Source organism: Rutilus rutilus (assembly GCF_951802725.1).
Source record: "Rutilus rutilus genome assembly, chromosome: 8".
Taxonomy (NCBI): Eukaryota; Metazoa; Chordata; class Actinopteri; order Cypriniformes; family Leuciscidae; genus Rutilus; species Rutilus rutilus.
Window position 1 is genome coordinate 14756521 of NC_140222.1, and position 26818 is coordinate 14783338.

At 36.0% G+C, this 26818-nt stretch overlaps 2 protein-coding genes across 9 annotated transcripts in view; both read right to left on the reverse strand.

The window, feature by feature from the left end:
* LOC311295157 (uncharacterized protein) overlaps positions 1–26818 on the reverse strand; it is a 70973-nt gene that overhangs the window by 18649 nt on the left and 25506 nt on the right. For 2 of the 8 annotated variants that reach the window (XR_014628205.1, XR_014628206.1), the window contains exons 4-6: positions 19266–19352; positions 18389–18473; positions 15855–17984 (exon numbers count right to left, since the gene is read on the reverse strand). The gene's annotated coding sequence lies outside the window, so the exon portion shown is untranslated. Of the gene's footprint in view, positions 1–2383; positions 2500–2678; positions 19353–26818 lie in introns of those variants that run through there. The other 6 variants (XR_014628203.1, XM_084416372.1, XM_084416373.1 and 3 more) reach the window with 5 other exon arrangements.
* On the reverse strand, positions 7680–15610 carry LOC311295187 (uncharacterized protein). Its single transcript, XM_084416432.1, has 4 exons — positions 15485–15610; positions 13145–13477; positions 12672–12793; positions 7680–8122 (listed from the first exon to the last, which is right to left on the reverse strand). The coding sequence occupies exons 1-4, from the start codon at positions 15534–15536 to the stop codon at positions 8108–8110; spliced, it is 522 nt and encodes a 173-aa protein (XP_084272558.1). The 5' UTR covers positions 15537–15610; the 3' UTR covers positions 7680–8107.

Consider the following 26818-nt stretch of genomic DNA (forward strand, 5'->3'; position numbering starts at 1 on the left):
TCTTTGCAGCCATTATTTTACCACAAATACTGCATCGCGCGCTGTTGGCATCGAGCCTGGAGAAATGTAGCCACACTTTTGATCGACTTTTCCACATCTTTAGGGTATTGTGAGTGTGTGTGCTTGCGTGTCATTGAGTATGTGCGCGAGTTTGTGTGTGTGTGCTCGCGTCCATAGGCTCGCGTCTCATATTAAAAGTGTGTGGACAGTTTGTGTGTGCGCGCGCGTCTCATAAAAGTATGTGCGGAGAGTTCCGCGCGTCTTGTGTGTGTAGAGTTTGCGTGTATGTGCGTGAGCGAATTTAGGCGTGTCGTTGTGCATTTCATATGTATTTGTTTGAGCACTGACGTTGACGAGTTAACCCCTTAGGTATCGAAATCTGGTACCGAAAAACAAGTCATTTTTCGATACTCGATAGTATCGAGGCAATTCGGTCGGTACCTAAAAAGTATCGAACTCGGTACCCAGCCCTAAGTGTAACAAGGTGACAAAATCCCCCCTAAAAAAGTAAGAAAATTGTCAAAAAACATTTGAGAAGTAGTTATACCATCTGTGAATAAAGTCACTAAGTTTCAGTCCAAAGCGATAACATTAACTAGTATTTTGGGGTAAAAGAAAATTCTCTCCGGGTCAAAATGACCCGAACACCACATGAGGGTTAATTAAAGGAGAAGTTCACTTTTAAAAAAACTTTTGCGGATAATTTACTCACCCCCATGTCATCCAAGATGTCCATGTTTTTCTTTCTTCAGTCGAAAAGAAATTAAGGTTTTTGATGAAAACATTCCAGGATTTTTCCCCATATTATGGATTCCAATGGGACCCAAACGGTTCAAGGTCCAAATGACAGTAATTGCGTATTACGTGACGTCACGAATGCGCATTACAGAAAAGAGCAAGGCGAACATTTGTGCTTATAAAACTTTAACTTTTTTATTTATTTTTGAAATGACCGATCGTTTCGCTAGATAAGACCCTTATTCATCATATGGTATCGTTTAAAGCCCTTTGCAGCTGCACTGAAACTGTCATTTGGACCTTGAACCGTTTGGGTCCCATTGGAATCCATAATATGTGGAAAAATCCTGGAATGTTTTCATCAAAAACCTTAATTTCTTTTCGACTGAAGAAAGAAAGACATGGACATCTTGGATGACATGGGGGTGAGTAAATTATCAGCAAAAGTTTTTTTAAAAGTGAACTTCTCCTTTAAATGTTCTCCTAAAACTTCAAAAGAATGTACCTTAACTGCAATACAGGGACTTTAAGCTAATTATGTAAATCATGTGGCCCATTGCAGCATTTTTATGTTTGCAAAACATAGATGCAAACTAGTGATGGAAAGGTGGCAAAGTGAGCTCTGCTGTGGTCTCATTCATTTATATCAGTGTGGTTTGATCTGTTGGGTAGACAAACAGCTCGTGCGTGGGAATGCTTCTGCTGCTGGATGTTTGCATTTCAGTCAGTTTGTCAGCATTTGTCTGAGGTGTCAATAAAGCGTCTGTGTGTCTGAGGTGTCAATAAAGCTTCAGTGTGTCTGAGGTGTCAATAAAGCGTCTGTGTGTCTGAGGTGTCAATAAAGTGTCAGTGTGTCTGAGGTGTCAATAAAGTGTCAGTGTGTCTGAGGTGTCAATAAAGCGTCTGTGTGTCTGAGGTGTCAACAGGTGTCGGTGCGAGTGTGTCTGAGGTGTCAGTCTGAGTTAACATCAAGTTGATGCAAGGATTGTTCCATTTATGCACGCATGAAACAGTTAATGACTTCACTACAGGGAAGCCACTTTACTACAAAATACTGAACTCACTCATGCTGATGTTTGACAAAAAAAGTCCAAAATCAAACTGTGATTTGATTTTGAAAAATGTTAATATTATTACTTTGTGTGAATGATGATCCTGCAGTTACTCTCAGAAATAAAGGTACAACAGCTGTCATGTGTTGTAGCTTTTCAGAAGGTACACCTCCTCATGGCTTATTTTCCCCTTAGGCTGCATATTAGTACATAAATGGTCAAACAGGTACAGCACAAGTAACAGCTTATACCTTTTTTTCTGAGAGTGCAGTTTCAAGAGTTTCAATTCTTTCCATGCAAAACTATACTTGATCCCCGTTTTTTTTTTTTTTTTTTTTTTTTTTTTTTATAAAAGGTTATATCCCGTTTTCTGACGGTGTCTGGCTCATTTTAAGAATAAATGCACTGTATGACTTAGCCAACAATTTTTGATTTGTGTTTGATGGTTGTTAATAATATGTTTTCATCAGCTTTGAGGAGAAACTAAATGCTGCTAATAAACTTTTTTTTTATTCAATAGCACAACAGGGATCCTGTCCATTGGTGAAACAAAGGTTGTGAAATCAAGATCATAATCAGATATAAAGTCTCACCTTACGTTCCCTTGATAGTGATAAAGTCCAGGCACAATGATATGAGGATTTATGAGGCTCAAGTTCTCCACTCCTGCTCCAGTTCCAGGCAACACAGAATGAGGAATCATTTATGTCTAAAACACATGACTTAAAGTCACTTTTTTGCTAAAGTTTACACGCTGATAAGTTGACTTCAACAACTCGAGCGAAGTTTAAGTTTTTTAAAAAAAAGTTTAGTTTAGTTTAGTCTATGGCGGTCACACAAAACTTATTTCAATTAAATCAAACGTATCAAATGAGTCGAGGTTCTCACGTTACATTATTTCTTTGTGTTGGTCTGCAATGCTGTTTCCTTCAATGAAAATAACATCCCGTTTCAAATGTATCTCCACCTAATGTTTCTGTATTGTAAACATGATTGTAAACCCAAAAACATCCTACGAAAGCAGACAGACACACACACACACACACACACACACACACACACACACACACACACACACACACACACACACACACCATCGGAAGTGAAATTAATACAACGTTTGACCACTAGAGGACAAGAGTCATATCAGAGAATGTCTAATATGGCGAGAAGTTTCACTCTCACTACACTTCCGGCTTCTGAACTGGTTGCAGTTCCTCTCTGATTCCATATGAGGGCGCTCGCAGGCGAGTGCAGAATGAATGGAGGTCTATGGCGAAAAACCCTCAAAATCCACTTTTCTCAGGATATAATTTTTTGTCTAGTAATTTGAATGTTGTATTCGAAAGGAGATGCAAAGAAATTACACATTGCTGGGTGTTAGATTTTTTAGAGTCACTTATTTGCTTTAAAAAAGTCTTTCAAAATGTCAATGACGTCAGAATGCTGACGTCATTAGCAGAATGCTAGCGTGTTATGGGCAACAACAACTCAACCTGTAAGAAATCAAAACGACATAAGTACTCGTTCATTCAACTTTCGACCTAAAACCCATGTTGAACTTGCAAAATCTACAATCACATCTGAGATTTCTCAACGGCAATCGGGTGAAAGAGACAAATTTAGCCGTCTAGCCCCATTGACTCCCATTCATTTTGCACTCATGGCGAGCGCCCCCAGTGGAACTCTGGTGGTACTACAACCAAAATTCGGTACAATAGGGCTTAATAGGGAGTGGACAGGCTCTCCGTAGACGGGCTCTGGTCATATTTACACTTCTTCTTCTATGGTTTATTGGCGGTTGGCAAACGAGATGCATTGTGGACCAGAATGTCTTAGTAGGCCTACATTGTTTAAAAAAAAAATACTTAAATTACTTTCTCTAAGGTATTGGAACAAAAAATGAATACAAATACAGTAGGCCTCGTCTTAGGCTACTGTAAATAAGTACAATCAACTTGGCTTTTTAAATAATTTCAACTTGAACTTCTTTTATTTGACTTAAAATAATGAGTTGAGTCTTGTATAACCTTTTTTTAAAAAGTAGAAAATTGCTTAAATTATTTTGATAAGTTAAAGTAATGTGTAACATGTTGTCTTAACTTATTGATCACACTATTGATCATATTACTGTATAGGGTTATTATTAATGTAATGAAAAAAAGAAAGAAAAGAAAATCATATGCTAAACCATAAAGCATGCCTATAACCATACAAAAAATTCTACTCTAAAATCGTAATTTGTGATTTTTTCTTCATCTAGTGTTCTAACTAGGAATTCAACATTCAAAGAATCCAGTTATACTGAATCAGGTGTTTTTTAATGTCATTTATCACATGAACATATAAATATCTTACAAGTTATTGTTGCTTGTTCCAGAGAGAAAATAGTTTATATGGGCTGATGCAAAGTTAAAGAAAAAATACATGTCTAAAAGTATTCTGCTCATGGAAAGGCACAGAAGTTTTTTTCATTTTTTTTATCATAAAATAAAACCTCATCATATGCACATCATATATCAACAGCTTATTAAAACACTGGGAAAGTAGTGGTAATGAAACAAAATCATCTATGCCCAGCTCTTATTGATTTATATTTGGCAAATTTGAACTCTGACGTGACAAAACATTTCATGACTAAAATAGACGATATCACGATCCACGTATATATACTTAAATCTATTCTAATATTCTACTCAGTCTACCCAATAAAAGTAAGTCGAAGCTGAAGGGCAGACAATCTTACATCATAAAACAAGAAACATCAACATATAGCCTACTTGTAAACGGGGCCTCAGGCTTTGATCTTAAAGTGCTCTAAGCGATGTTGGGTGACGTCACTTCTTGTTGACGTTCGAAGTATTGTCAAACAAAATGGAGGCTAGCTCGACCCTCCCTCCTCCTCATCCCGTCCCCCCACCCCCCTCACTTCCGTGCTTCCTGAAACAGTCATGAACAAGTCGAAGGCTTTCGAAGCCACCAGAGGAGAGGGTAGCACAGGCTGTAGAGGAGATCTCTGGCGTCCTCTGGGGAGACTATTGTAAACAGTTCTCCATGTAGAAGTTATTGTGTATGGAATGGTGAATGCACTCTTCTGCCTGAGCATCTTTGATGATCCTCTGGAGGAAGTAAATGGCACAGCAAGGGCTTGAGGTTGTGCCAAAGGGGAGAACTTGCCCTTCATACACAGTTGGAGGAGCTTCACAGTCCAGCTCACGGTCACGCCAGAGGGATCGCAGGAGAGGTTTATCCTGGGCTAATAGGTGCACCTGGTGAAACACTGATTTAATGTCTCCACTGATTGCAGTCTTGTGCTGCCTAAAACAGAGCAGAACTCCAAGGAGGGAAGGCCCGAGGATTGGTTCAGGAAGTAACTGAGTTCAGACACTGATTTCAGTAGAAGGAACAATCAAACACAATGTGGTGGGGTATGAACCAGGACTCAGGGGCATCTTCTATTTCAGAGGATGACAACTTCTTGACACAACCAGCATTACTAATTTCTGGATCTCTCTGGTATGGTCTCTGCCTGTTGTTGGTTTTGAAGGAGTCGCTTTTACAGCTGCAGAGATGGGACATTACTGCCTTCTTGGGGGCCCTCAGAGGGGCCAGGGGTCTACACGGAGGAGAGGTGCCGCATATCGTAGGGTGCCATCAACAGGTGTTCTGATGGTTTGGGTCTCAAGCTGGAGCATTGCCTCTTGATCCTGTTTGGAGCGAACCACAGCTTTCATGCTTCTCAATCTGCCACAGTTTTTGGACATTATGGTGGATGTCATCAGGTGGGCATTTAATGGAGATATAGTGAGAACAAGTAGAGGGAAAGCTAGAGATCTCTTAAAGGACCCTGTAGTGTCCAGCTGAGCTGGGTCTTGTTTGCTACAGGGGTTCCAGGAGGGCCTAATTTGACAGGTTGTGTTGGGATGATAAGATGTGTTAGCCCCTAGAAGGAGAAGGGGTCTTACTAAAGGAAGGTAAATATGTGCTGCCCGCTTTCCTCTCAATAACAAAATATACACAACTCAACTCTTGAATTGAGAAAACAAGTAATTAAACATAAGAAAAGTATCTGATTATAGCAACATATGTTTGCACAAGCTCTACAGCACTCCACTTAAGTCTCGTCACGTTTATTTATATTGCACTTTATACAATAGATTGCTTAAAATCAGCTTTACCGTATTAAACATGAAAAACAGTGTGTCATTTCATCAGAAGTACAACTTCATCTTCTACTATCTTGACTATTTAATGTAGGTTTAAATAAATCTGCCATGTAAATGACAGCCAGTGTGTAAATGATTGTATTTCAACAACGAATTAGAGTAAAAACTATTTTATAATATGATTTATAAGTTAATGCAAAAACTGCCTAATGTGCAGCTTACATGTTTGTTATGAGTGTTGATTATTATATCTAACTGAATTTAGGCTAATAGTTTGGGCTCTGTTGTCAACCTTTAATATAACAGTAATGAGAAAAGGCTCACTACATAGTTTACAGCAATAGCATATATATATATATATATATATATATATATATATATATATATATATATATATATATATATATATATATATATATATATAATATTATTTATATATTTAATTTTCTCCCCAAATTCCCCACTGTTCCTTCCTAGGTAAAAACAGATCTGGATGTGAAGAGTTCAGATGCAAAAGCCTCTAAGTGCCATCTGAAATTTTCTTCTAGAATGATCATTTTTATCAAGCTCGTATATTTAAGTTCAGTAATTTCACTTAAATGACAATTAATAGGTCATTTTCATTGCCATTTAAGTGAAATTACTTAACTTAAATATACGAGCTTGATAAAAATGATCATTCTAGAAGAAAATTTTAGATGGCACTTAGAGGCTTTTGCATCTGAACTCTTCATGTATTGATTACTTCAGCTTGTTGCTCAAGTCATGAGGTTTATTTTATTTTATTTTTTTCAGACTTTTCTCTTATTAAACAACTGTGGCCCAAGTGTTGGGGTTATTTGGTTTTCAAAAGCATATCATCCTGTGGATATAAATGAAAAAGCATATAAAACAGTGGATCATGTTTTTAATAATGTTTATCACATAAACATGTGTTTATTCCTTTCGAATTTCAGAAAAGATATTGTTGTGGGCTTTTTAAGGCAATTTTTCCCATGATTGATGTAAAGTTAACAAAAAATGAGCACCAGATGAAAAAGACATACAAAAATAGGAACAAAGAAACAAGACAATCGTCTCCATTAAATATAATATTCAACAAAACAAATACATCAACAAAATACAATTATATATATATATATATATATATATATATATATATATATATATATATATAAAATCAATTGACAAACACAGCAGAACTGTAAAAAAATAAAAATAAAAAAAGAGATCAAGACCTATTGTGTCATTTGTCTTCCATTTCACATGCAAACCAAAAAAAATAAAAATAATAATCAACACCTCATACAATGTCACAGATGTTTTGTTTGAGGAAGATAAATAAATATCTACCAAATGTATGAAGACTTAAAGTCTGAATTAAAATCCAGCTTTTAATGTTGTTTATATGTCTCTATGGTGTTTTTAATGTGCTTTAAGAAAAACCATGTGCAAATTCATGTCAACACCATTGCTGAGTATTTCCTGCTTAAAACTGCAGTGAAGCAAAGACAGTCTCCAAAACACAGCTTTGAAATCTCTGGTGTTTCTGACGTCACAAATTATGCTGTAACATTCTTCCAGACAAACAATACATCAAGTAATTTTCAGTATTTTGAAAACCCAGAGTTTGTTCAGAAAAGGCTCCCTACATAGTTTACAGCAATAGCATATATATATATATATATATATATATATATATATATATATATATATATATATTATTTATATATTTAAATTTCTCCCCAAATTTCCCACTGTTCCTTCCTAGGTAAAAACAGATCTGGATGTATTGATTACTTCAGCTTGTTGCTCAAGTCATGAGGTTTATTTATTTTATTTTTTTTCAGACTTTTCTCTTATTAAACAACTGTGGCCCAAGTGTTAGTTCCATGCTACAGGCCTCAAGGTTTAGTTACTGGTTAAACCATCAACATTAGCAACATATTGACTTCTCCAGTAACAGCAACAATAGAGAGAAGAGAGTGCCAGCTGATCCGCTTTTCTTCATCATGTCCTAATTCTCTTCAGTGTCCATTTTAATCATAGTACCAAAATTATAAATGATTTGACATTGTTTTACTGGCAGCCTCGGCCTGGGTCTGATTCAAGGATGTCTTCTTCCTCAAAGGAATGTCTTTCGGCGAGCTTTCACATGTCATCATTCTATTGTAAGAAAATACAAATTCACAAAAGGTAAAAGTAATGAGGAGGATTGATGTTTTAGTTACACACACACATACACTAAACACGGTAAAAACATAAATGTCCCCTTTTCAGGACACTGTATTTTAAAGATAATTTTGTAAAATAAAAATAAAAACTCTGTGAAGATGCCATAGATCTGCTGCAGGAGACATGAGGACATCATATGTGAACAAAGCAAATAAATGAAACATAACTTTCTGTCCATCAAAGAAATCTGGAAAAAAAAAAAAAAAAAAAAATCCACAACTATTTTAAACATTGATAAAAATCATGAATGTTTTGTGAGCATCAAATGATCATATGTGACCCTGGACCACAAAACCAGTCTTATGTGTAATTTTTTTTTAATTGAGATGTATACATCATCTGAAAGCTGAATACATAATATTTCCATTGATGTAAGGTTTGTTAGGATAGGACAATATTTGGCCGAGATACAACTATTTGAAAATCTGGAATCTGAGAGTACAGAAAAATATTGAGAAAATCGCCTTTAAAGTTGTCCATTTCTATTGGCGACAGTGGTGCATCCATTCACAAAAATAAATGTTTTATATATTTAAGGTGGGAAATTTACAAAATATCTTCATGGAACATGAACTTTACTTGATACCCTAATGATTTTTGGCATAAAAGAAAAATCTATAATTTCGACCCATACAATGTTTTGCCACAAATATACCCGTGCAACATAAGACTGGTTTTGTGATCCAGGATCACATATTAGAATGATTTCTGAATGATCATGTGACACTGAAGACTGGAGTAATGATGCTGAAAATTCATCTTTGATCACAGGAATGAACTAATTTTGACAGCCTTCTAGCTAAACATAAAATACGTGAATAGGACACTGTCATTTCCAAAATAATGATTTTTTCTTTTTCTGATCCAAAGGAAATCGGCACATTTTGTGCAAAATCTTTTCAACTCTAAATATTGCAAGGACTCAGCTTAGTCTTTTTTCCAGTCTTTGAAAGATGTTAGGACATTATCTAATGAAGACAGATAAAGAGAGATAGATGAAGAGCACTGTGATAGTGATAAATCCATTGAGGAAATAATTGAGTCTATTGAAGCTCTAAAGAACAAGAAGTCTCCGGGTACAGAAGGGCTGACAGCCGAATTGTACAAAAGAGTTAGCATTTAATACCTAAACCAAAGAAAGACATTCTTTTGATTGATAACTAACGTCCAATATGTTTGTTAAACTGTGATTATAAGATATTAGCTTTGTTACTGGTTAAAAGACTTAAACGTGTTCTGGGTACAATAATAGACAAAACTCAGCCAGGTTTCATCCCAAAGAGGCACATTGCTAACAATATACGCCTTGCTTTAGAATTGTTGGACTGTGATGAACTGATTAGAGATGAAATGTTTAATCTTTTTTTATATATAAAGCGTTTGATTCCCTTGAACATGAATTTATTTTGCAATCCCTGTATAAATTTGGTTTTGGTGATTTCTTTTGCAAAACTGTCCGAATGTTATACAAAAATGGTAACTGCTCAATTAATCTGAAATCTGCACTTCTCCAAGTTAATGTGTTTAGAGGGGTTCGCCAGGGTTGCCCGATATCACCATATTTGTTCTTGATGGACGCTCAACTCCTTACTACTTCCCTGTTGAATAGTCAATTACAAGGGCTTAATATAGCAAATAAACACATTATTATAACCCAATTAGCTGATGATACCACACTCTTTTTAAAAAACGACTTGCAGATCCCTATCGCTCTTGATCTTATTAAAGAGTTCTCAAAATCTTCTGGCCTATCTTTGAATTTAGATAAATGTGAACTCCTTCCCTTAAAGCCTCGTTCTGCTCCATTCCTGCACAATATTCCTGTTAAGTCTCAAGCGAATTATTTGGGTATTTATTTGTAAAGATGTCAGTGCGAGAGGAAAATTTAAGTTTGAATCAGTAAAAGTTAAATGGACTTGTCTTTATGAGGAAGGGCTCTCCTCACCTAAGCGGAGGGTGTTTCTAGATTGACCAACCCTGCTCTTTATTTGCATGTGGACAAGACCATTTGTGTAGAGGTTGATATAATGCTTTTTGATTTTTTATGGAGACACAAGAGACATTACATAAAAAAAATCTGTTGTCATAAATAGCTTTGAACATGGGGGTTTGAACTTTATTTTACTTCTTATACAATACGTTTAAGATCAATTGGTTGAGGCAGTTCTTGAATAATTCTGATTCCATATGGAAAGCTATTCCCAATTATATTATAAAGTTGGTGGTCTCCCCTTTCTGTTAGTATGAATTATAATATCTCTAAATTCCCCATCAAATTGTACATTTTTTTTCTATAAGCAGGTGCTTTTGGCCTGACACTTGATTTACAAACATAATTTTAGTCCCCACAGGTATTTTATTTGGAATAACCATGATATCCTATATATAAAAATAAAACACTTTTCTTTTCAGATTGGTTTAATAATAATATTCTTTTGGTTTCTCAACTTGCTCATTTGTTTTCTTATTCTGAATTCTTAAATAAATATTGTATTCTTGTCACCCCATGGGACTTTGCCATAGTGATGGATGCCATCCCCAGTGAAGTTGTTGCACTTTTAAAAAACTCAGCTGATTCTTTACTCTCTTCTGCCTCTTGGATACATCCTTAAGGGACCGCAATAGGGAAGATTTGCTTTTTACCTAGTCCCTCTCTCAGGAATAGAAAGATTAGACAACTTTTTCAGAATGATATTATTACTGTCCCTTCTGTAATATCTTAATTGGAGTAATTGTTTTAATGATATTCCTTGGAAGAAAGTGTGGTCTCTATCCAACAAATATTTAATCACTAATAAGGTTAAAGAGGTATCATTCAAGTTGTTGCATCGATTTTACCCAGCCAATCTTTATATCAAAAATTTTCCTGAGATGGACGAGTCTCTCCCTCAACTTTTTTGGGACTGTGTTCATGTAGCTACTTTTTGGAAGAAATTTTGTCTGTTTGTACGCGCTTCTTTATTAGTCAATTTTGTTGTTGTTTAAGGATGTCTTATTTGAATTGTATAACGCTGACAAGAATCTAAAAGACAAGCATTTAAATCTATAAATTTAAATCTTATAAATCTATTTATTTTTCTAGCCAGGTTTTTTGTACACAAGTGTACATTTTTTGTCTGTCATCTCTCACTCTCTCTCTCTCTCTCTCTCTCTCTCTCTCTCTCTCTCTCTCTCTCTCTCTCTCTCTCTCTCAAATTTAATTTCAATTATATTTTACCCCCAGGCTTAATATATATATATATGTATATGTATGTATATATATATATATATTTTTTTTTTTTGTCATTTATTGTACTGGCTTTTTGTCTACTGTTTATAATTCTATTGTTGTTGTTTAATTCTGTTTTGAGTTGTAACTATGTATTTGCTGTTATACAGTGCTATGCATAAGTTTAGACACCCATGCTAAAGTTGACTAAAAAGAGGAATAAAAAATCATCTTTTGGAAATTGAAATTAATGCCTTAATTTAAAAAATTTGGAAAAATCCAACCTTTGAGGACACCAATTTTCTTTGTGAATGAATAATGTATCGTAAATAAATAAATGTTCTTCCTTAAAATACAGGGTGCATAAGTTTGGACACCCCTATGTTAAATTCCCATAGAGGCAGGCAGATTTGAATTGTTTTTTTCATATTACTTCATGGATCCTGGATACTATGCATCCTGATAAAGTTCCCTTGGCCTTTGGAATTAAAATAGCCCCACATCATCACATAGCCTTCACCATACCTAGAGATTGGCATGGGGTACTTTCCATAAGATCATCTCTCAATGCAAATCAAACCAGCTATTAGGCTAACTGAAATAAAACCATGCCAATCTCTAGGTATGGTGAAGGCTATGTGATGATGTGGGGCTATTTTAATTCCAAAGGCCAAGGGAACTTTATCAGGATGCATAGTATCCTGGATCCAAGTAACTGGCCTTTAAAAATAAAAATCTGCCTGCCTCTATGGGAATTTAACATAGGGGTGTCCAGACTTATGCACCCTGTATTTTAAGGAAGAACATTTATTCATTTACGATACATTATTCATTCACAAAGAAAATTGTTGTCCTTAAAGGTTGGATTTTTCCTAATTTTTTTAATTAAGGCATTAAGTTCAGTTTCCAAAAGATGATTTTTTATTCCTCTTTTTAGTCACCTTTAGTATGGGTGTCTAAACTTATGCATAGCACTGTATATGTTCAATAAAATAAAAATCACTAAATTACATTTTAAAATGTATTCAAAGAGTTATTTTAAATTGTCATAATATGTAACAACTTTACTGTTTTTCTTTTTGTTGTTGTATTTTTAAATGCAGTCTTGGTGAACATAAGAGACTTCTTTCAAAAATATTAAAAACTTACCAATCACAAACTTTTGAACAGCAGTGTATGTATTTGTGTATTGCTATGTTTGTTATATGTATTCATACCACTGTTCTTTAAAATGTTTTTGTGCACAGAAAATCTCATATCTGTAATACTTACGGTCTGTGGTACTGCTGCATGGCTCATGCGGTGACGATAGTAAACCACAGCAGATACAGCTGCAAACACCAGCAGAACACCAACAACTATTCCTGCTACAGCTCCTGAAGACAAACCTGAATCTGGAACAGATACAGAGAAAAAGACATTATTACTAGAAAGTGAATTATACTGCATCCAGTATTTACCAATATCATTGAATGATCATTACACCTTTATACTTTTGTCATCAGGTGTATGATATTGTTTTAACTGATAAATGTGACTTTTGTTTTTAGCAACTGCAGCTAAAAAAATATCCCCCCCAAAAAATACTAAACTAAAAGCAGCATTCACAGGAAAACTGGCTGATATTATGCATTTGGCATGCTAATAACATTAGCCAAAGTGTCACTGACTCAAAACTTACTTTTTTTAAACAGTTCACAACCCAACACTTCTTGGGTTGATTTAAACTTTATTAAATTACTAACCTTGGACAATAACACTGAAGATCTTTTCACTGTCGCTGCTGCTGAAGACCTTTAGTTTATAAACTCCAGAGTCTGTGTTTCTGGTGTTTGTGATGGTCAGAGATCCAGTCTGATGATCCAGCTTCAGTCTGTCTCTGAATCTCTCAGTACCTTCATTACACTGAACATCTGTACAGACAGAACTCTGATCTCCAGTGATTTGTGCGATTCGAGTGTCATTAAAATACCATTTAATAACTTCTTGTAAGTTTGTTTGAACACCAGTGTTTAGAGTGACTGAATCTCCCTCCATCACTGACACTGTCACTCCATCTGATCCAACACCAGACACACCTGAGCAAAACACAATTGTGTAGTGATTTTTGTTCTACAGATCATAAATGTGAGTAGAGAAATATGTCTGGATTAATCATTTAAAACATGTAAACAAACATCAGAAAAACTCAGACTCACACATTCACTCATCAGACAAACACACACGAGTCTCATGAATGATCTTATCACACAACCCACAATCCACATCCTGATTCATATTTTCACCCCCTTTCCCTACACATACAGTGTATTTGAAAATGCAATTAAATCAAACATTTTCATAGACTCAATATAAATATTACATAGGTGACCAGTTCCCAAAAAATACTTCAGAGAATTATGTCGTAAGTCAACATTAGTTAACTACATTAGTGATCATTAACTAATAATGAACTGCAGGCCTACAGCATTTATTAATCTTTCTTAATGTTAATTTCAACATTGACTAATACTTAACTAATACTTGACTTTATTAAAATCTTGTTAACATAAGTTAATGCACTGTGAACTAACATGAACTAATAATGAACAGCTGTATTTTTATTAGCTAACGATAACAAATACGTAACAACTGGATTGATGTTAGGCTAGTTCATGTTGGGTAATACATTAACTAATGAACCTTATTGTAAAGTGTTTCCAGAATTATTTGCCACCGCATTAACACTCAGATAAAACAGTGCCGTGTTTATTACATTTTTTCCACGTTATTCCTCACGAGCTTACTGCGTTTTTAATTATGGGTGGCACTTCCGGTTTGGGGAACTTCCATTCAAAAAGACTGAAACGAATCATTTTCAAATCAGGTTGCCCTACAAATAAAGCTGATCCGTCAGTTTGACTCAATGAGCCTTCAGTTTTCTTTCATATTTTATTTAAGAATATGAGAATAACACTTGGTATTTTAACGTGACGTTTTATAACAAGAATATGGCAAGAGCTCTTTTCAGTCACTACATCTTTTCCTCATGATTATTTTCTTTTTTTTTTCCTTTAGCATTTCGCTGTAATAGTATGAAAAAGGTCAACATATACTGCACATTTGTGATCTGTTCTCCCGATTTAATTTACGATATATGCCATTAATAATTAATTCACTGAAATTAAGAATCTCTTTTTTTTTCTCCCCAAATCCTCACGTCTCTTTCCAGGTTTGTTTTCACAGGTAACAATTATGTCAAAATGACTGAAATCACTTTGAAATAGGGTCTATCACGTAATGCTGAAGTAGGCCTATGTGTGTGTGTGTGTGTGTGTGTGTGTATAGGCTATATATATTGTATTATTACGGCGTATTTATAATACAGATTACCCCAGTGATAGGCTATAAACCATCCGATTTTGTTGTGGAAAGATTCACGCTTTGGGGGTTATTCGTGGTCTGTTCAAAAATACCCTGTTGATGCTTTAATGTCCTTTAAATGTTCAACGGTTGAAGGGTGAGTAGAATAATGTAATGTCATTGTACACAGTTTAAAAATATATCATTGCGTCCAGAGCCAGTCTTTTACTGATTGTTTACAACTTAATTTAGCCTACACCCATAATTCGCGCAAAGCGTCATGGGGCGTAGGAATAATGTGGATAGGCCTAAATATATTTAAGTCCTAATAAACAACCCACGTAAATAACGGGTGTAAGGCGACATTTATGCCTAAATCTTATGAATTTGGCAGATGCTTTTAACAAAAGCGACTCACATTACATCCATGCTATAGGCTTACAAAATTTTAACTTTTACTGTTAAGACTATGTTTAGACTATTGTTTAAAACGACACATCGCGCAGCTCATCGATCTCGTTTCAACTGCGTTAGCGTCGTTTTTTAATAGATAAAGTGTTTTGCAGACCATCGATTTCTTTTCCGCCTAACTGTTTTCGCGGTCAACAATGACAGCCGTACAACCATCGGGGTGGAATTCAGCACTCGCTCCATTCAAGTGGATAATATTACCATATAGGCTTAATGCCAAAGATGCGGCCTATAGGTCACAAAATCGACGTTAACAAAAAAAAGGGTCTTACTGTGGTGGAGTAAAAACAGAATCCCTGCGACCAAGTTAAAGAAAAGCTTCATTTTCACCACTTTTCTCCTCAGAAAAAAAAGTGTTGTTGTTCTGCTTTTGATGTCGAAAGTGAAAGTATAGGCTACACTGTGATCCCCTGGGAACGATGACGTAATGTACGTCATTCCGTAATATGCATATGGCTTAGTATAATAGTAAAAAAGAGTAAAATAGGCCTATAGTATAAATATAATTGTATGGTGATAGTAGACTAGCCTATATTACATTATTATTAACCCCAGTCTGGAGTTTATTACCTTAACGAATTCAAAGACTACTGTTAAGTTTTAAATCATTGTTTATTATTTTAATAATAGCAACAAGGCCAACAAAAATGTGCACTTCAGACTACATATCATGTAACAGTAATGTGAGAACAGTCTTGTTGAAATAAAAATCATACATCACATTTAAGCCCAGTTTCATAGACAGGTCTTAGATTAAGCCAGGATTAGGCCTTATAGTTAAACTAGGATATTTAAACAGTTTTAATTTTAAAAAAATTACTGGTGTGCACCTCGAGACAAAACAATGGCACAGATATATTTTAAGATATGTCAGTACAAATTATTTTCAGTTAAGACAGCTCTAACATGCCGTTTAGTCTGGGACTAGTTTAAGACTTGTCTGTGAAACCAGGGGATAAAGTAAAACATTTAATAACTGTGTTCCCACAGTTATCAACATCACAAATCTAGTAAAGTTTTTAATATTTTCATTTTAAAAAAATGCTATACACATTTATAATGCTGTACTTTTTGCTATATTAACTTCAAAAAGCAAAGGCTGTTGCAAGAGTGTTTCACATACAACGGCTGAAAGGGTGACGGCAAATTTGACAGTGAATCTTTCTCTCTTTTAGCGGCTGTAATCAATCTTTTGCTATTGGAGCAAATGCAGAAATTCTTCTTTTTTTTTTTTGGCTCCTATTCACTGCTATAGAAGTTTACCTAAAATGAAGATGTCTGAGAACCCTGGAAATGTGAAAAAGGTCCACTATATGCCTTCACTGACACAAACATGGCAGAGAGCAAGGCAGAGTGCTGTTACTTTTCAGATCAACTAAATTAGTTATACTGCCTATCAAATAAGAACTAGATGCGAAAGTTCGTCGAGACAAACTTTAAGTTGGCTTGGAAAAGTTTGGACAAGAAGTTTAAAGTAGTTTGAAGTATTACATTATTACTTGATTTTGTCTTTCTCGATCCTTTTCTAACAATTAAAAATATTTTGTTGCCGTCACATGAAAAACGATCAAATTATCAAATAATTGTTCTGGGTGGTTGCTAGGTGGTTGCCATTGTGTTCTGGGTAGCTGTTATGAGATAGATAGATTAGAAATATTAGATAGAATGGAAAATGAGTCTCAATGGATTAGAAATAATACATAGAATGATGGCAGCTATGAAGTCTGATGAGCCTCTCCAACTGTCAAAATTTGAATTTGGTTTAGAGTTACAAAGAGAGAAAGAAAGAAATATAAAGATATATAGATAGATAGATAGATAGATAGATAGATAGATAGGTTAGAAAGAAAGAAAGAAAGAAAGAAAGAAAGAAAGAAAGAAAGAAAGCTTAAATGAGTCTCAATGTATTAGAAATTGTACATAGAATGGCAGCTGATGGAGTCTAATAAGCCTCTCCAACTGTCAAAATTTGAATTTATACAGTTGAAGTTTAAATAGTCTTGGCTCAATTTGAACATTCCGCAATGAAACCCTATGGGATTTTTCCAATTTTTGATCAGGAATTTTAGGATAACCGTAAGTCTGATCAGTCTGAAAAGAGCAAGCAACTCAAGTCAGAACAGTTTGAAGGTTTAGTCTGAGTTTAGTGGTTGTAGCTTGAACAGTTTAGGAGGAGTAGCGTGGAGAAATTTTGGCTAAGAATAATAATAATAAGCTTAAATACAATATCAGTATGTTGGCTTTTCCAAGCCAACTTAATAACTGCTTTAGCCCTTTAACTCGTTTCTATAGACAGAATATATTTATTTAGAATGGAGTAAAGGTGTCTTTCAATACATACTGGTTGTAGTCGACCACTTTACCAGGTATGCTCAAACGTATGCAACCAAGAAGTAGTCTAGAAGAACACTTTATACAACGTTTCGAAGGAAAGTTCTGCATTTTCGGTGTTGTTCAGCTCAAACCATCGTGGAAAAAGACAACTTCGGTCAGGTGTCCAGTTCTCTTCTGGCCAGCAAACGAACACTGCATGATTATGATTCAGACTGTATCACAGGTCAGATTGTGGATTGGTAGCTTTCAGAACATTTCATCCCGTTCCTTCTGCTTGATGATCGGATTTATCACGCCGGTAAGGAGATGAAGCACTTGATGATGCATCAAGAACTGATACTCTGCAATGAAAGCTGTTACAGCTTATAAATAACTTACTGTCACTGGTATCTGACATGCCAACTGCAGCAGGAAAGATGAAGACCACAAATATTGGACCTAAAACAGACAGAGGTACTTCAGTGAACAGAGACAACTGATTTAGAAGAAGAAATGACAGCCAGGGATAGTTGTGTAAGAGTTTGGACCAAGCATTTGTGCATGTTTATGTGTGTTATTATTAATTCTGTCATTGTCATTTCAAGCATACATTTATTTTCAACCTATTTATTAGTACTGTTGTTGAAAATGTCATTAAAATGGATTTTAATGCAATGTTTCAACACAGAAGACCAACATTGTCTCTCTCTGTCAAACTGGTTACAGCTTTCAGCCAGGAAAATGTTGGTGTATTATTTAACTTTTTGACTCAGATTAGACTTTTTTTAATGCATACAGTATTTTATTGGACTGTAAAGCTGTTTTGAGGTTCATAAAAAGACAGGAAGAAATTCTTCACCTACAACACAAAATGTTCGTTCCGTTCAAACCACATCTGAAGAAAACCGCAGGTTGATTCAGCCAGAAGCTGCAGTTGCAGAAGATGAGCTGCAAGAGAAACAATGAGAAGGGTGATAGTATTAACTTATTGTTGAGGTTTACCATACTTTTGAAAAAATGTTACATAATGGAATGATTTTTTTTTTTTTTTGACTAAATAAGAGTCTTAATAAGAGCCAGACAAGAATTTATATTTAACTATACATAATTTGTAGAGAGCCTGTAAAGAGTCTACATGGGTAAAACTCTGTCGTGGGAGGATTCACACACCAGCTCAAGTGCTTTCGGCAGATCGTTTCATCAGATCAGACTTTTCAGGAAATGTTTCATGTGTGTGCTTTGTTATGTCTGTGCTGGTGAGGTCTGACTGGTAAGTCGTAAATATATTTTTTTTGCTTAATTTTAGTTACATTCTTCACATATGTTAACTATCACGGTGATTACAACTTTTCATTATGTAATCATCTTTGTAGCTTCTTACATTGTGCTCTGGATCGAAGATAAAACTCTCAGAAGCCTTAATCTGTATAAATCTGTTTGTTCTTTAGGTGTGTTTGCCGATTCAGTGTCAGTGATGGAGGGAGATTCAGTGACTTAATACACCGATGATACCGCAATACGTGATGGCAATGATATACTGTGGAAATATGGAGTTGAAAAGTCTCAAATAGCTCAAATAAAGAAAAAGAAGCAAATCTTCTCCACATATGATGATGTTCCTGATGGGAGAAACAGAGACAGACTGAAGCTGGACGATCAAACTGGATCTCTGACCATCACAAACACCACAACTGAACATACTGGAGATTATCAACTAGAGATAAATGGACTGAACCTGACATAAAAAACAGTGTCTCTGATAGTGTTGATCTCTGCAGCTGCTGCTGGTTTTCTGTTGATTGTAACTGCTGTCAGGATCTTCTGCATCTGCAGGAAAATGTAGAAAAGCATGTTGAGGAGATAAAAAAAATGATGCAAGCGTCAAAATATTTGAACCAAACCCCTTATGAACCACTCTCTGATTAAGACAGGACTCATTGGGTGCTTTTCAATTCTTATTTTTGCATCCTCGTTTCCTCTCCTCGCTTCCTTTCCTCGCGTCTCAGCTCCGCCCCCTGTAGGATGAGAGGGAAGGCTGCAAGGAAAAGACGCGAGGACGGAGAGATCGAATGAAAGCTTTTTTTATACATTGGAATCCTTGATGACTCGAGCGTCACTTCATCGCGTCATCAGCAGCGCTCAGAGGATCTGCCCTCATGTTGTTGAAATTTGTTTATTTAAGAAATTCATAATAAATAATAATAAAGCAAGATACCCTGTTGAAATATGTGAGGTGTGTGGTTTATATAAACTGCAAAAGTAAAGTATAAATCAAAATGATTGTGGCCGATGTGAAGGGGGAGGAGAATTTATTCGTGCGTCACGTTTTAGTCGATAAAACTCTTCCGCATAGGATGCACCTGTGTATCCTCGCTCATGACTCCTCTGGAAGCCTCCTCACTCCTCGATCCTCGACTCCTCGCGGTGCAATTAGAGAATTGAGATGTCCTTCAAGATGGCTGAGCTCGATCGGTTTCCGGGTCATAGGATGGAGGACGGAGGAGAGAGGAGACGAGGAGGGATATTGAGAAGCACCCATTGACTGTACCTCAGGTTTCTTTGCTAATAAGCTTCACCTGTTAATGTGTCGTATCATTCTCATTAATCCTGGCATGCTGATCTGCGCTCGCTCCAGGCTCAAACTAAGACAAGGAGATCCATTCCCTCTGGATGCTGCAAAGGAAGCCTCACTGACTCTAACACCTAAGCCCTCCAGAGTCCACTGCAGTCCTCCAACTTCTACTATTAGTTAATTGTACAGGCTGACTCCTCCCTCTGATGTTGATATTTGCATAACTGATAATAAATCAGTAAAAAATGATTACTTCCCTCTCTGTCGCGTTCTAACCGACACACCAGGTACATCTTGTGAGATGCCATTGATGAAGCTTGCATTTTTAATCAGTTTGTTTATTAAACTTTTCCTGTCAGATGTGTGTGCGCCCTCTCCCCAGCACACCACACCACACCAAAGAAGAAAGCACTAGCCACATCAGTCTTATAGAAGGTGCACCACAGAGGTTGGCTGCACTCCTAGGTACTAATAGTTGTAGACAAGATCCACATCTGTTCCCTGAATGGAGACTGGATCTGGTTTGGGCCTCGACCTTCTAAAGTCTAATGACCATTTCTTTCGTTTTTAAGATGTTAAGTTGGTTATTGTTACACCAGCCCACAAAGTGATTGTGCTCCTTTATTCCCCCTCACAACCTTCTCTAATGCAGCCCACGACAGCTGACTGAGTATTTCTGAAGAAAACAGGTGTCAGAGTTACATTGGAAGTCGGATGTGTTAAGACTAAACAGGAAAGGTGATAGAACGCTTCCCTGTGGGACACCTGTGCCTCACAGAACAGTCTCCGAAAACACAATTTTGGAAACGCACATACTGTGGTCTGGCAGTTACAATAGTCAGTCACCCAGAAAACAAGCTCCAGCTCCTCCTGCATCTCCTCATCTTCTGACCAGCAGTTCTGGCTGAATGCTATTGAATGCATTTGAGAAATCAAGAAACATAATTCTAACAGTTGCACCAGGGTTATCAAGATGTGCATAGACCCTCTGGAGCATGTAGAGGAGGCAGTCATCTACACTGATGTTGGGCTGGTATGAGAACTGTAGAGGGTCAATGAATGTGCACACTTTAGGTCTGATGATGTTAGATAGTACCAGTTTCTCAAGTGTCTTCATTATGTGAGAGGTGAGGGCGATGGGTTTGTAGTCTTTGGGCTCTGTCGGATGTTTCCTTTTGGGAACAGGAACCAGGCATGATGTTTTCCACAAAGAGGGAATCCTCTGCAACCGTAAACTCAGATTAAATAGAGCCAGAAAAAAAACAACCACAGATCTTGCAGTCTGCGTTGTTGTGAAGTGTAGTTCCATTTTTGTGGAGGTACGGCGAAGGGTACGGCCTTTGGTACTCGACCATGCGTAGGCTATGCTGTACACTCGACGCAAAAGTATAAAATGAGCCTTACAGTAGACTTCCATGTTTGTCGTGGTCAGAAAGACTAGATGAAAAAGTTACGCCTTAAAGACTCGTCATTCTTCTCCGACGCTTTTTTAAAACACTATTGTATCACACACTGTACCAATGCTTGTATCGAAATATCAAAAACACGTGATTGATGACATCTAGAGCTTCGGAACAGCTGGTTTAAAAATTGGCGCTTTGCCACCACACCTAATAGATAAAAAGGAAATGATTATTGAGGACGGAGGCATTATTTATAAATTATTTAACCCTATACTTGTATAAATTGTACACATTTTTTTTTTATAAATATAAAAAAAAATAGAACAACCAAAATATTTTTAACTACTCAGTCAATTACTAATTATTATCACATTCTTTTACATTTTATATTATTGATCAATATGTGAATATGTTGACCAGGTTACACATGACATGAGTTGTGGTCTCATTGGCACAAGTTAATTTAGATGAGATTAGATAGAACTGGTTTGATCCCAGATTGATTCTACTCCTGTGTCACAGACTTCTGAAGCTTTGTTTGGTCACATGCTTTTTCTGCTCTGCTGTAATTTGTTAGACATGTGGAGAAAACAAGTCTGACCACCAGATGCCACTATCGCTCTTTTTTTTTTTTTAGATATTGATGTTGTAATCTAGCCTGACTATGTCAGACTTCTTACTTCCGCTCAATTTAATTTAGCTTCTGTACTCAGTCTGAGACAGCGTAATAGCTTTCCGTTTTCCTCCGGCCTGAAAACAGCTGGGCCAATCAACGAACAGAGGGCGGGCTGAGAGCCGTGACGTAGACGCTGATTGTACCGTGGATGCGTAGATTTACTTCACATAATCTGCAAAAGTCGTTCACAGCCGTTTATATACTGTCTATGTTCACAGCCATGTTCACTCCGCTATTTCGCTCGATGGTTTTGTTTTCGCATCATACATGTGTTTACAGTGGAAGTTAGATGCGGCTGAGCATGCGCATAACACACGCCATAACCAAACGTTATGTGATTGGCTTACGGGTAACCAATGATTTTAAACTTCAGACAAACACCCCCGCGAGAGAGAAAACACTTCTCTATTATGCCATTCCAGACTCTGTCTACGAAGCAAAGCGAAGTAGCAGAGTTTGGTATTACCAGGCTAGTTGTAATCAGGATACTTGTCATATTTATTTTGTGCCAGGATCTTTTACTTCCGTCTATTCTTATTATTTGTGCCACATTGTTTGATTTCATCTCTGTTTGTTTTTTGTTGTTGTTTTTGCACGCACTCTCATAAGTTGTATACATCTGAAATGTTGTTGCTTTGCTCTAGTTTAATTTAGTGGTTCACAAATAGTAGGCCTAGTCAAAATATAGAACATTCAGAAACTAAAATGTATATTCTAATTTTAGCTTAACATACATGGAAATTTACTAACTTTATTAAATATTGATCCCACCCTTCACTGTTCTCTGTACTCTTGTGTAAAGAGAAAAATGGCAAATTCAGCACATCATCGCTCTCTAGTGTCCAAAGCAGAAAATCACATCTCTCTAAGAATATCTTACTTTCACACGATAGGGTGCGCTATAGTTACTGCTGTTCTCACAGTCACGTCTCTGATGTTTATAATCATATGATCATCATGTGTTATTGACAATGGTATGCAGTTAGTGAAAATTGGACCCTACACTAAAGTGTGACTAATAAATATGCTATTGTTTTTCTCCCTCAGTTTCTCATGTTTTTTCCCCAGTAGATTAAAGTGCCAAAAAAGCTGATTATAGTAGAAGCACAGGAAGAAACTCTTCACCAACAAACTAAACACTCATTCACTGAATGCCCAGTGTCACTGACACATGTTTGTCCACCCAACGGATCAAACCACATTTAGAAGAATAACGGCTGCAGGTTTCAGTTTGACTCAGAAGATAAACCCCAGTAAAGCCAGTACTGTGAGATCATACACGCTTTTAACTTTGTACTTTGGGTTTTCCTTTCACTAAATGTTTTTTTGTTGTTGTTGTTGTTTATTCACTATTAATTGTATGCTGATTAATTTTAAAATCACTAGAGTCATGTTCCATTTCACCATGAAATGTAGGTCATCCACAATTCACACAATATTCTTCTACTTTTAGCCATCTGAAACAGTCAGGTAACTACTCTCTCAGAAGAAAAGCGGTCACTGAGGTGGTGCTACTTCTAACATGAACCCTAAACCTTTTGATAAAAATAAAGAATATTTGTTATCCATCAAGAACAGTTCAAATATTAAAGGGATAGTTCATCCAAAAATGAAAATTCTGTCAGTAATTACTCACCCTCATGTTGTTCCAACCCCGTAAGACCTTCGTTCATCTTCGGAACACAAATTAAGATATCTTTGATTAAATCTGAGAGTTGTCTCACTCCTCCATAGGCTTCTAAGGAACCGAAACTTGCTGGCCCAGAAAAGTTATTAAAGAGATCGTTAATATAGTCCAAGTGACTCCAGTGGCTCAATCTTAAGTTTATAAAGCGACGAGAATACTTTTTGTGCGCAAAAACAAACAAAAATAACGACTTTATTCCACTTTTCATTTTCTTCTCTCTGGGCCTCGGGTCTTTTTACGTAGTGTTTAAGCGTAGCGCGTCTGTGTTGTACGTCACACGCATCACACACATGACCAGCGTCGGCCAATAGTGAGCCTACGTGGTGACGTGCCACACAGACGCGCTACGCTTATAGTCCATGAGCCAGGGCCCCAAATTTGGTCCATCGGTATCATCTGGGGGGGCAAATGCTATCATTGTTTTTTGGCAAGGTATACACCCCTAGTATTAGAAAAATCACGATAGCAGTGCAGCGGTGGTAGCGAAATCACTTTTTTCAGCTCATGAAGTTACTAACCCCCTAAGATAAATTCCGTTTTTGAAATCTGGTGTATATCTGGTTTAGGCTCATGCTAGGGATATTGTCAATATTCTATAATATGGTGCTTGGTATCGTTGGAAAGGGGACCTTTTAGGGTTTCATTTAAGCCCAGTACTGAATCTGTCTGCCAAACACAGAGGTCACATGACTTCTTTAAACCAGAAATAACACACATTTTTTCACAATTTCCGCCTAAACTGTATGCTTTCTTTTATCCCTGTGGCATGAAAGAACACCATGGACACAAAACTCAACAACTTCAATACTCAAGGCACTCTGATGACTCAGAAAATGTATAATATACCCATACTATTTATTTGTGAGAGCCTTAAATTAGACTTGTGCAGCCAGCTCAAGTCTTCAAAATAGAATAGAGCCAATAGACTGGACAAATAGAATACCCTATTAGTCCAGGGCCAAATGGCCTATTTATTCATGTACAGTTGTAATAAAAAGTAATTGTTTCAATAGTGTTGTCAACATAAGACTTGTAAGTGGTTTAACAAAATGTTTCTATCATGTATTTTGATATTCACCCACTTTCAGTTCGAATGTCAGAAAGTAGCTCATGCAGGGAATGTTGATGGATTTTGACAGTTTGACGAGGTTTTGTCAGTTTTGTGAAAAGATTGTTGGTTCAGTTGACTGGTTATAACAACACTACCAACTATGCCATCTTCAATCAACTTCCATTGAGTTCCAGGGGTATTAAATGTAAGTACAAAATACTTTTTCTCTTGTGTTTGTGAATTGGTGGGGAATAGTAGCAGTAGCTAATGTAAGCTTGGTGTTTTTCACACTTAGTATACTTTCAGTCTACATTTTATGTACTTCTCAGAAATATACCTAAAATTACACTTCAGTGTACTTGATTTATCCTGAGAGAAAAGTCCAGGGCCCGTATTCATAAAGATTCTAAGAATCCTCTCAGGATTTTACATATAGAGTCTTATCTTAAGAGCGATTCGGGGCCGATCTGAGAGCAACTCTGAGCAAGGAAAAGACAAAAACTTTCATCTTAGTGAGGAGGCGGGGTTGCCCCCGTTGCTATGTATGACACAATCTTTTGAAGACTGTGATTGGCTGGTTGTCCAAGAAGGAAAAAAATAGTGATTTTAAGTATAGGGTCTATTCTAAGCCTTCACTTTGAAATTACATGCAACTGTGTACATTACACACTGCTGCATTATTGCATTTTCCCAGTTGCCAAATATCGTCTCTAATAAGATCAGTCACAAACATGATCCCTGCACAATCTAATCTATAGCTCTTATTAACTCACTGTCATTGAGTCCCATTGTCTGCAGCACATTTCTTCTTCTCCTTCTTCTTTCTGCCATGTTCTCCTCTGCTAAAGAATCTCTTCAGCCTCTTAAAAGTCCTCGTCTGTGCTCCTTACAATTCTGACCTTAAGACCTCTTTTAAGGGTTAAGATGCTTTCTGAAGTACTTTTTTCTTTACTGGGATTTGTTCTTTAATTTTAAGAGTAAACGCCCACATTTCTAAGAATTTTCTTAGAATTTTGTCACTAGGAGCTGCTCTTTGCATTAAGATTCTTTATGAATACGGGCCCAGGTATATTTGGCCTGTACTTGAACTCAATCTTTTGATCCAGATATACTTAAAAGAATAATTAAGAAATCAAAGTATACATGGCTTATAGTTGTGTTAACTCTTTTGATTGAGTAGTCAATTAAATATATATTTTTTTACATAGTTTTTCATATACAGTCTTATGAAACTTACATTGTTTGAAAATATTGATTAGAATATTGATATAAAACAGATATGTTTCTAATTCTGCATATCTGAATTTTTGTGTAGGCTAGTCCACTGGTACTGTATAGCAATTTACTCTAATTCTACTTTTTTGTTTAAAATGTTGCCATTCTTTATGAAACTTACTGACATTCAAGTGTTGATTAAAAAAGGATGCATGAAGCTAATAAAATATTTAAAAAATTAAAGTACAGTTAAAGGTATTTTTCAAGTGCAAAAATAATATATTATAGTAAACTATAAGTATAATGTTAGAAAACTTACAAGTATACTTGCAGTATAAACTACGAAACTAGTAGTTTACTGAGAGTACACTTCAGTGTATACTTTCATAAACAAAAAATTGTACTACTTGTATTAAAATAGTAAACTACTAGTATACTTATAAGTAACTTGTAGTACAGATGCATTACAAATGAGAAACCTAGTTGTGTACTTAGTTTACTACTCTTACAAATACTAAAAATACTAAAAGTGGGCCAATTTAGTCCCAATCAGTATTGAAATAGTACACAAGTTTACTACAAGTACACATTGATATTAGTATACTTACTACATAAAGTATACTTAAAAAAATATACTTGCAAATTACTTAAGTATACTTCATAAAATGAACATGAAGACATGCACTATT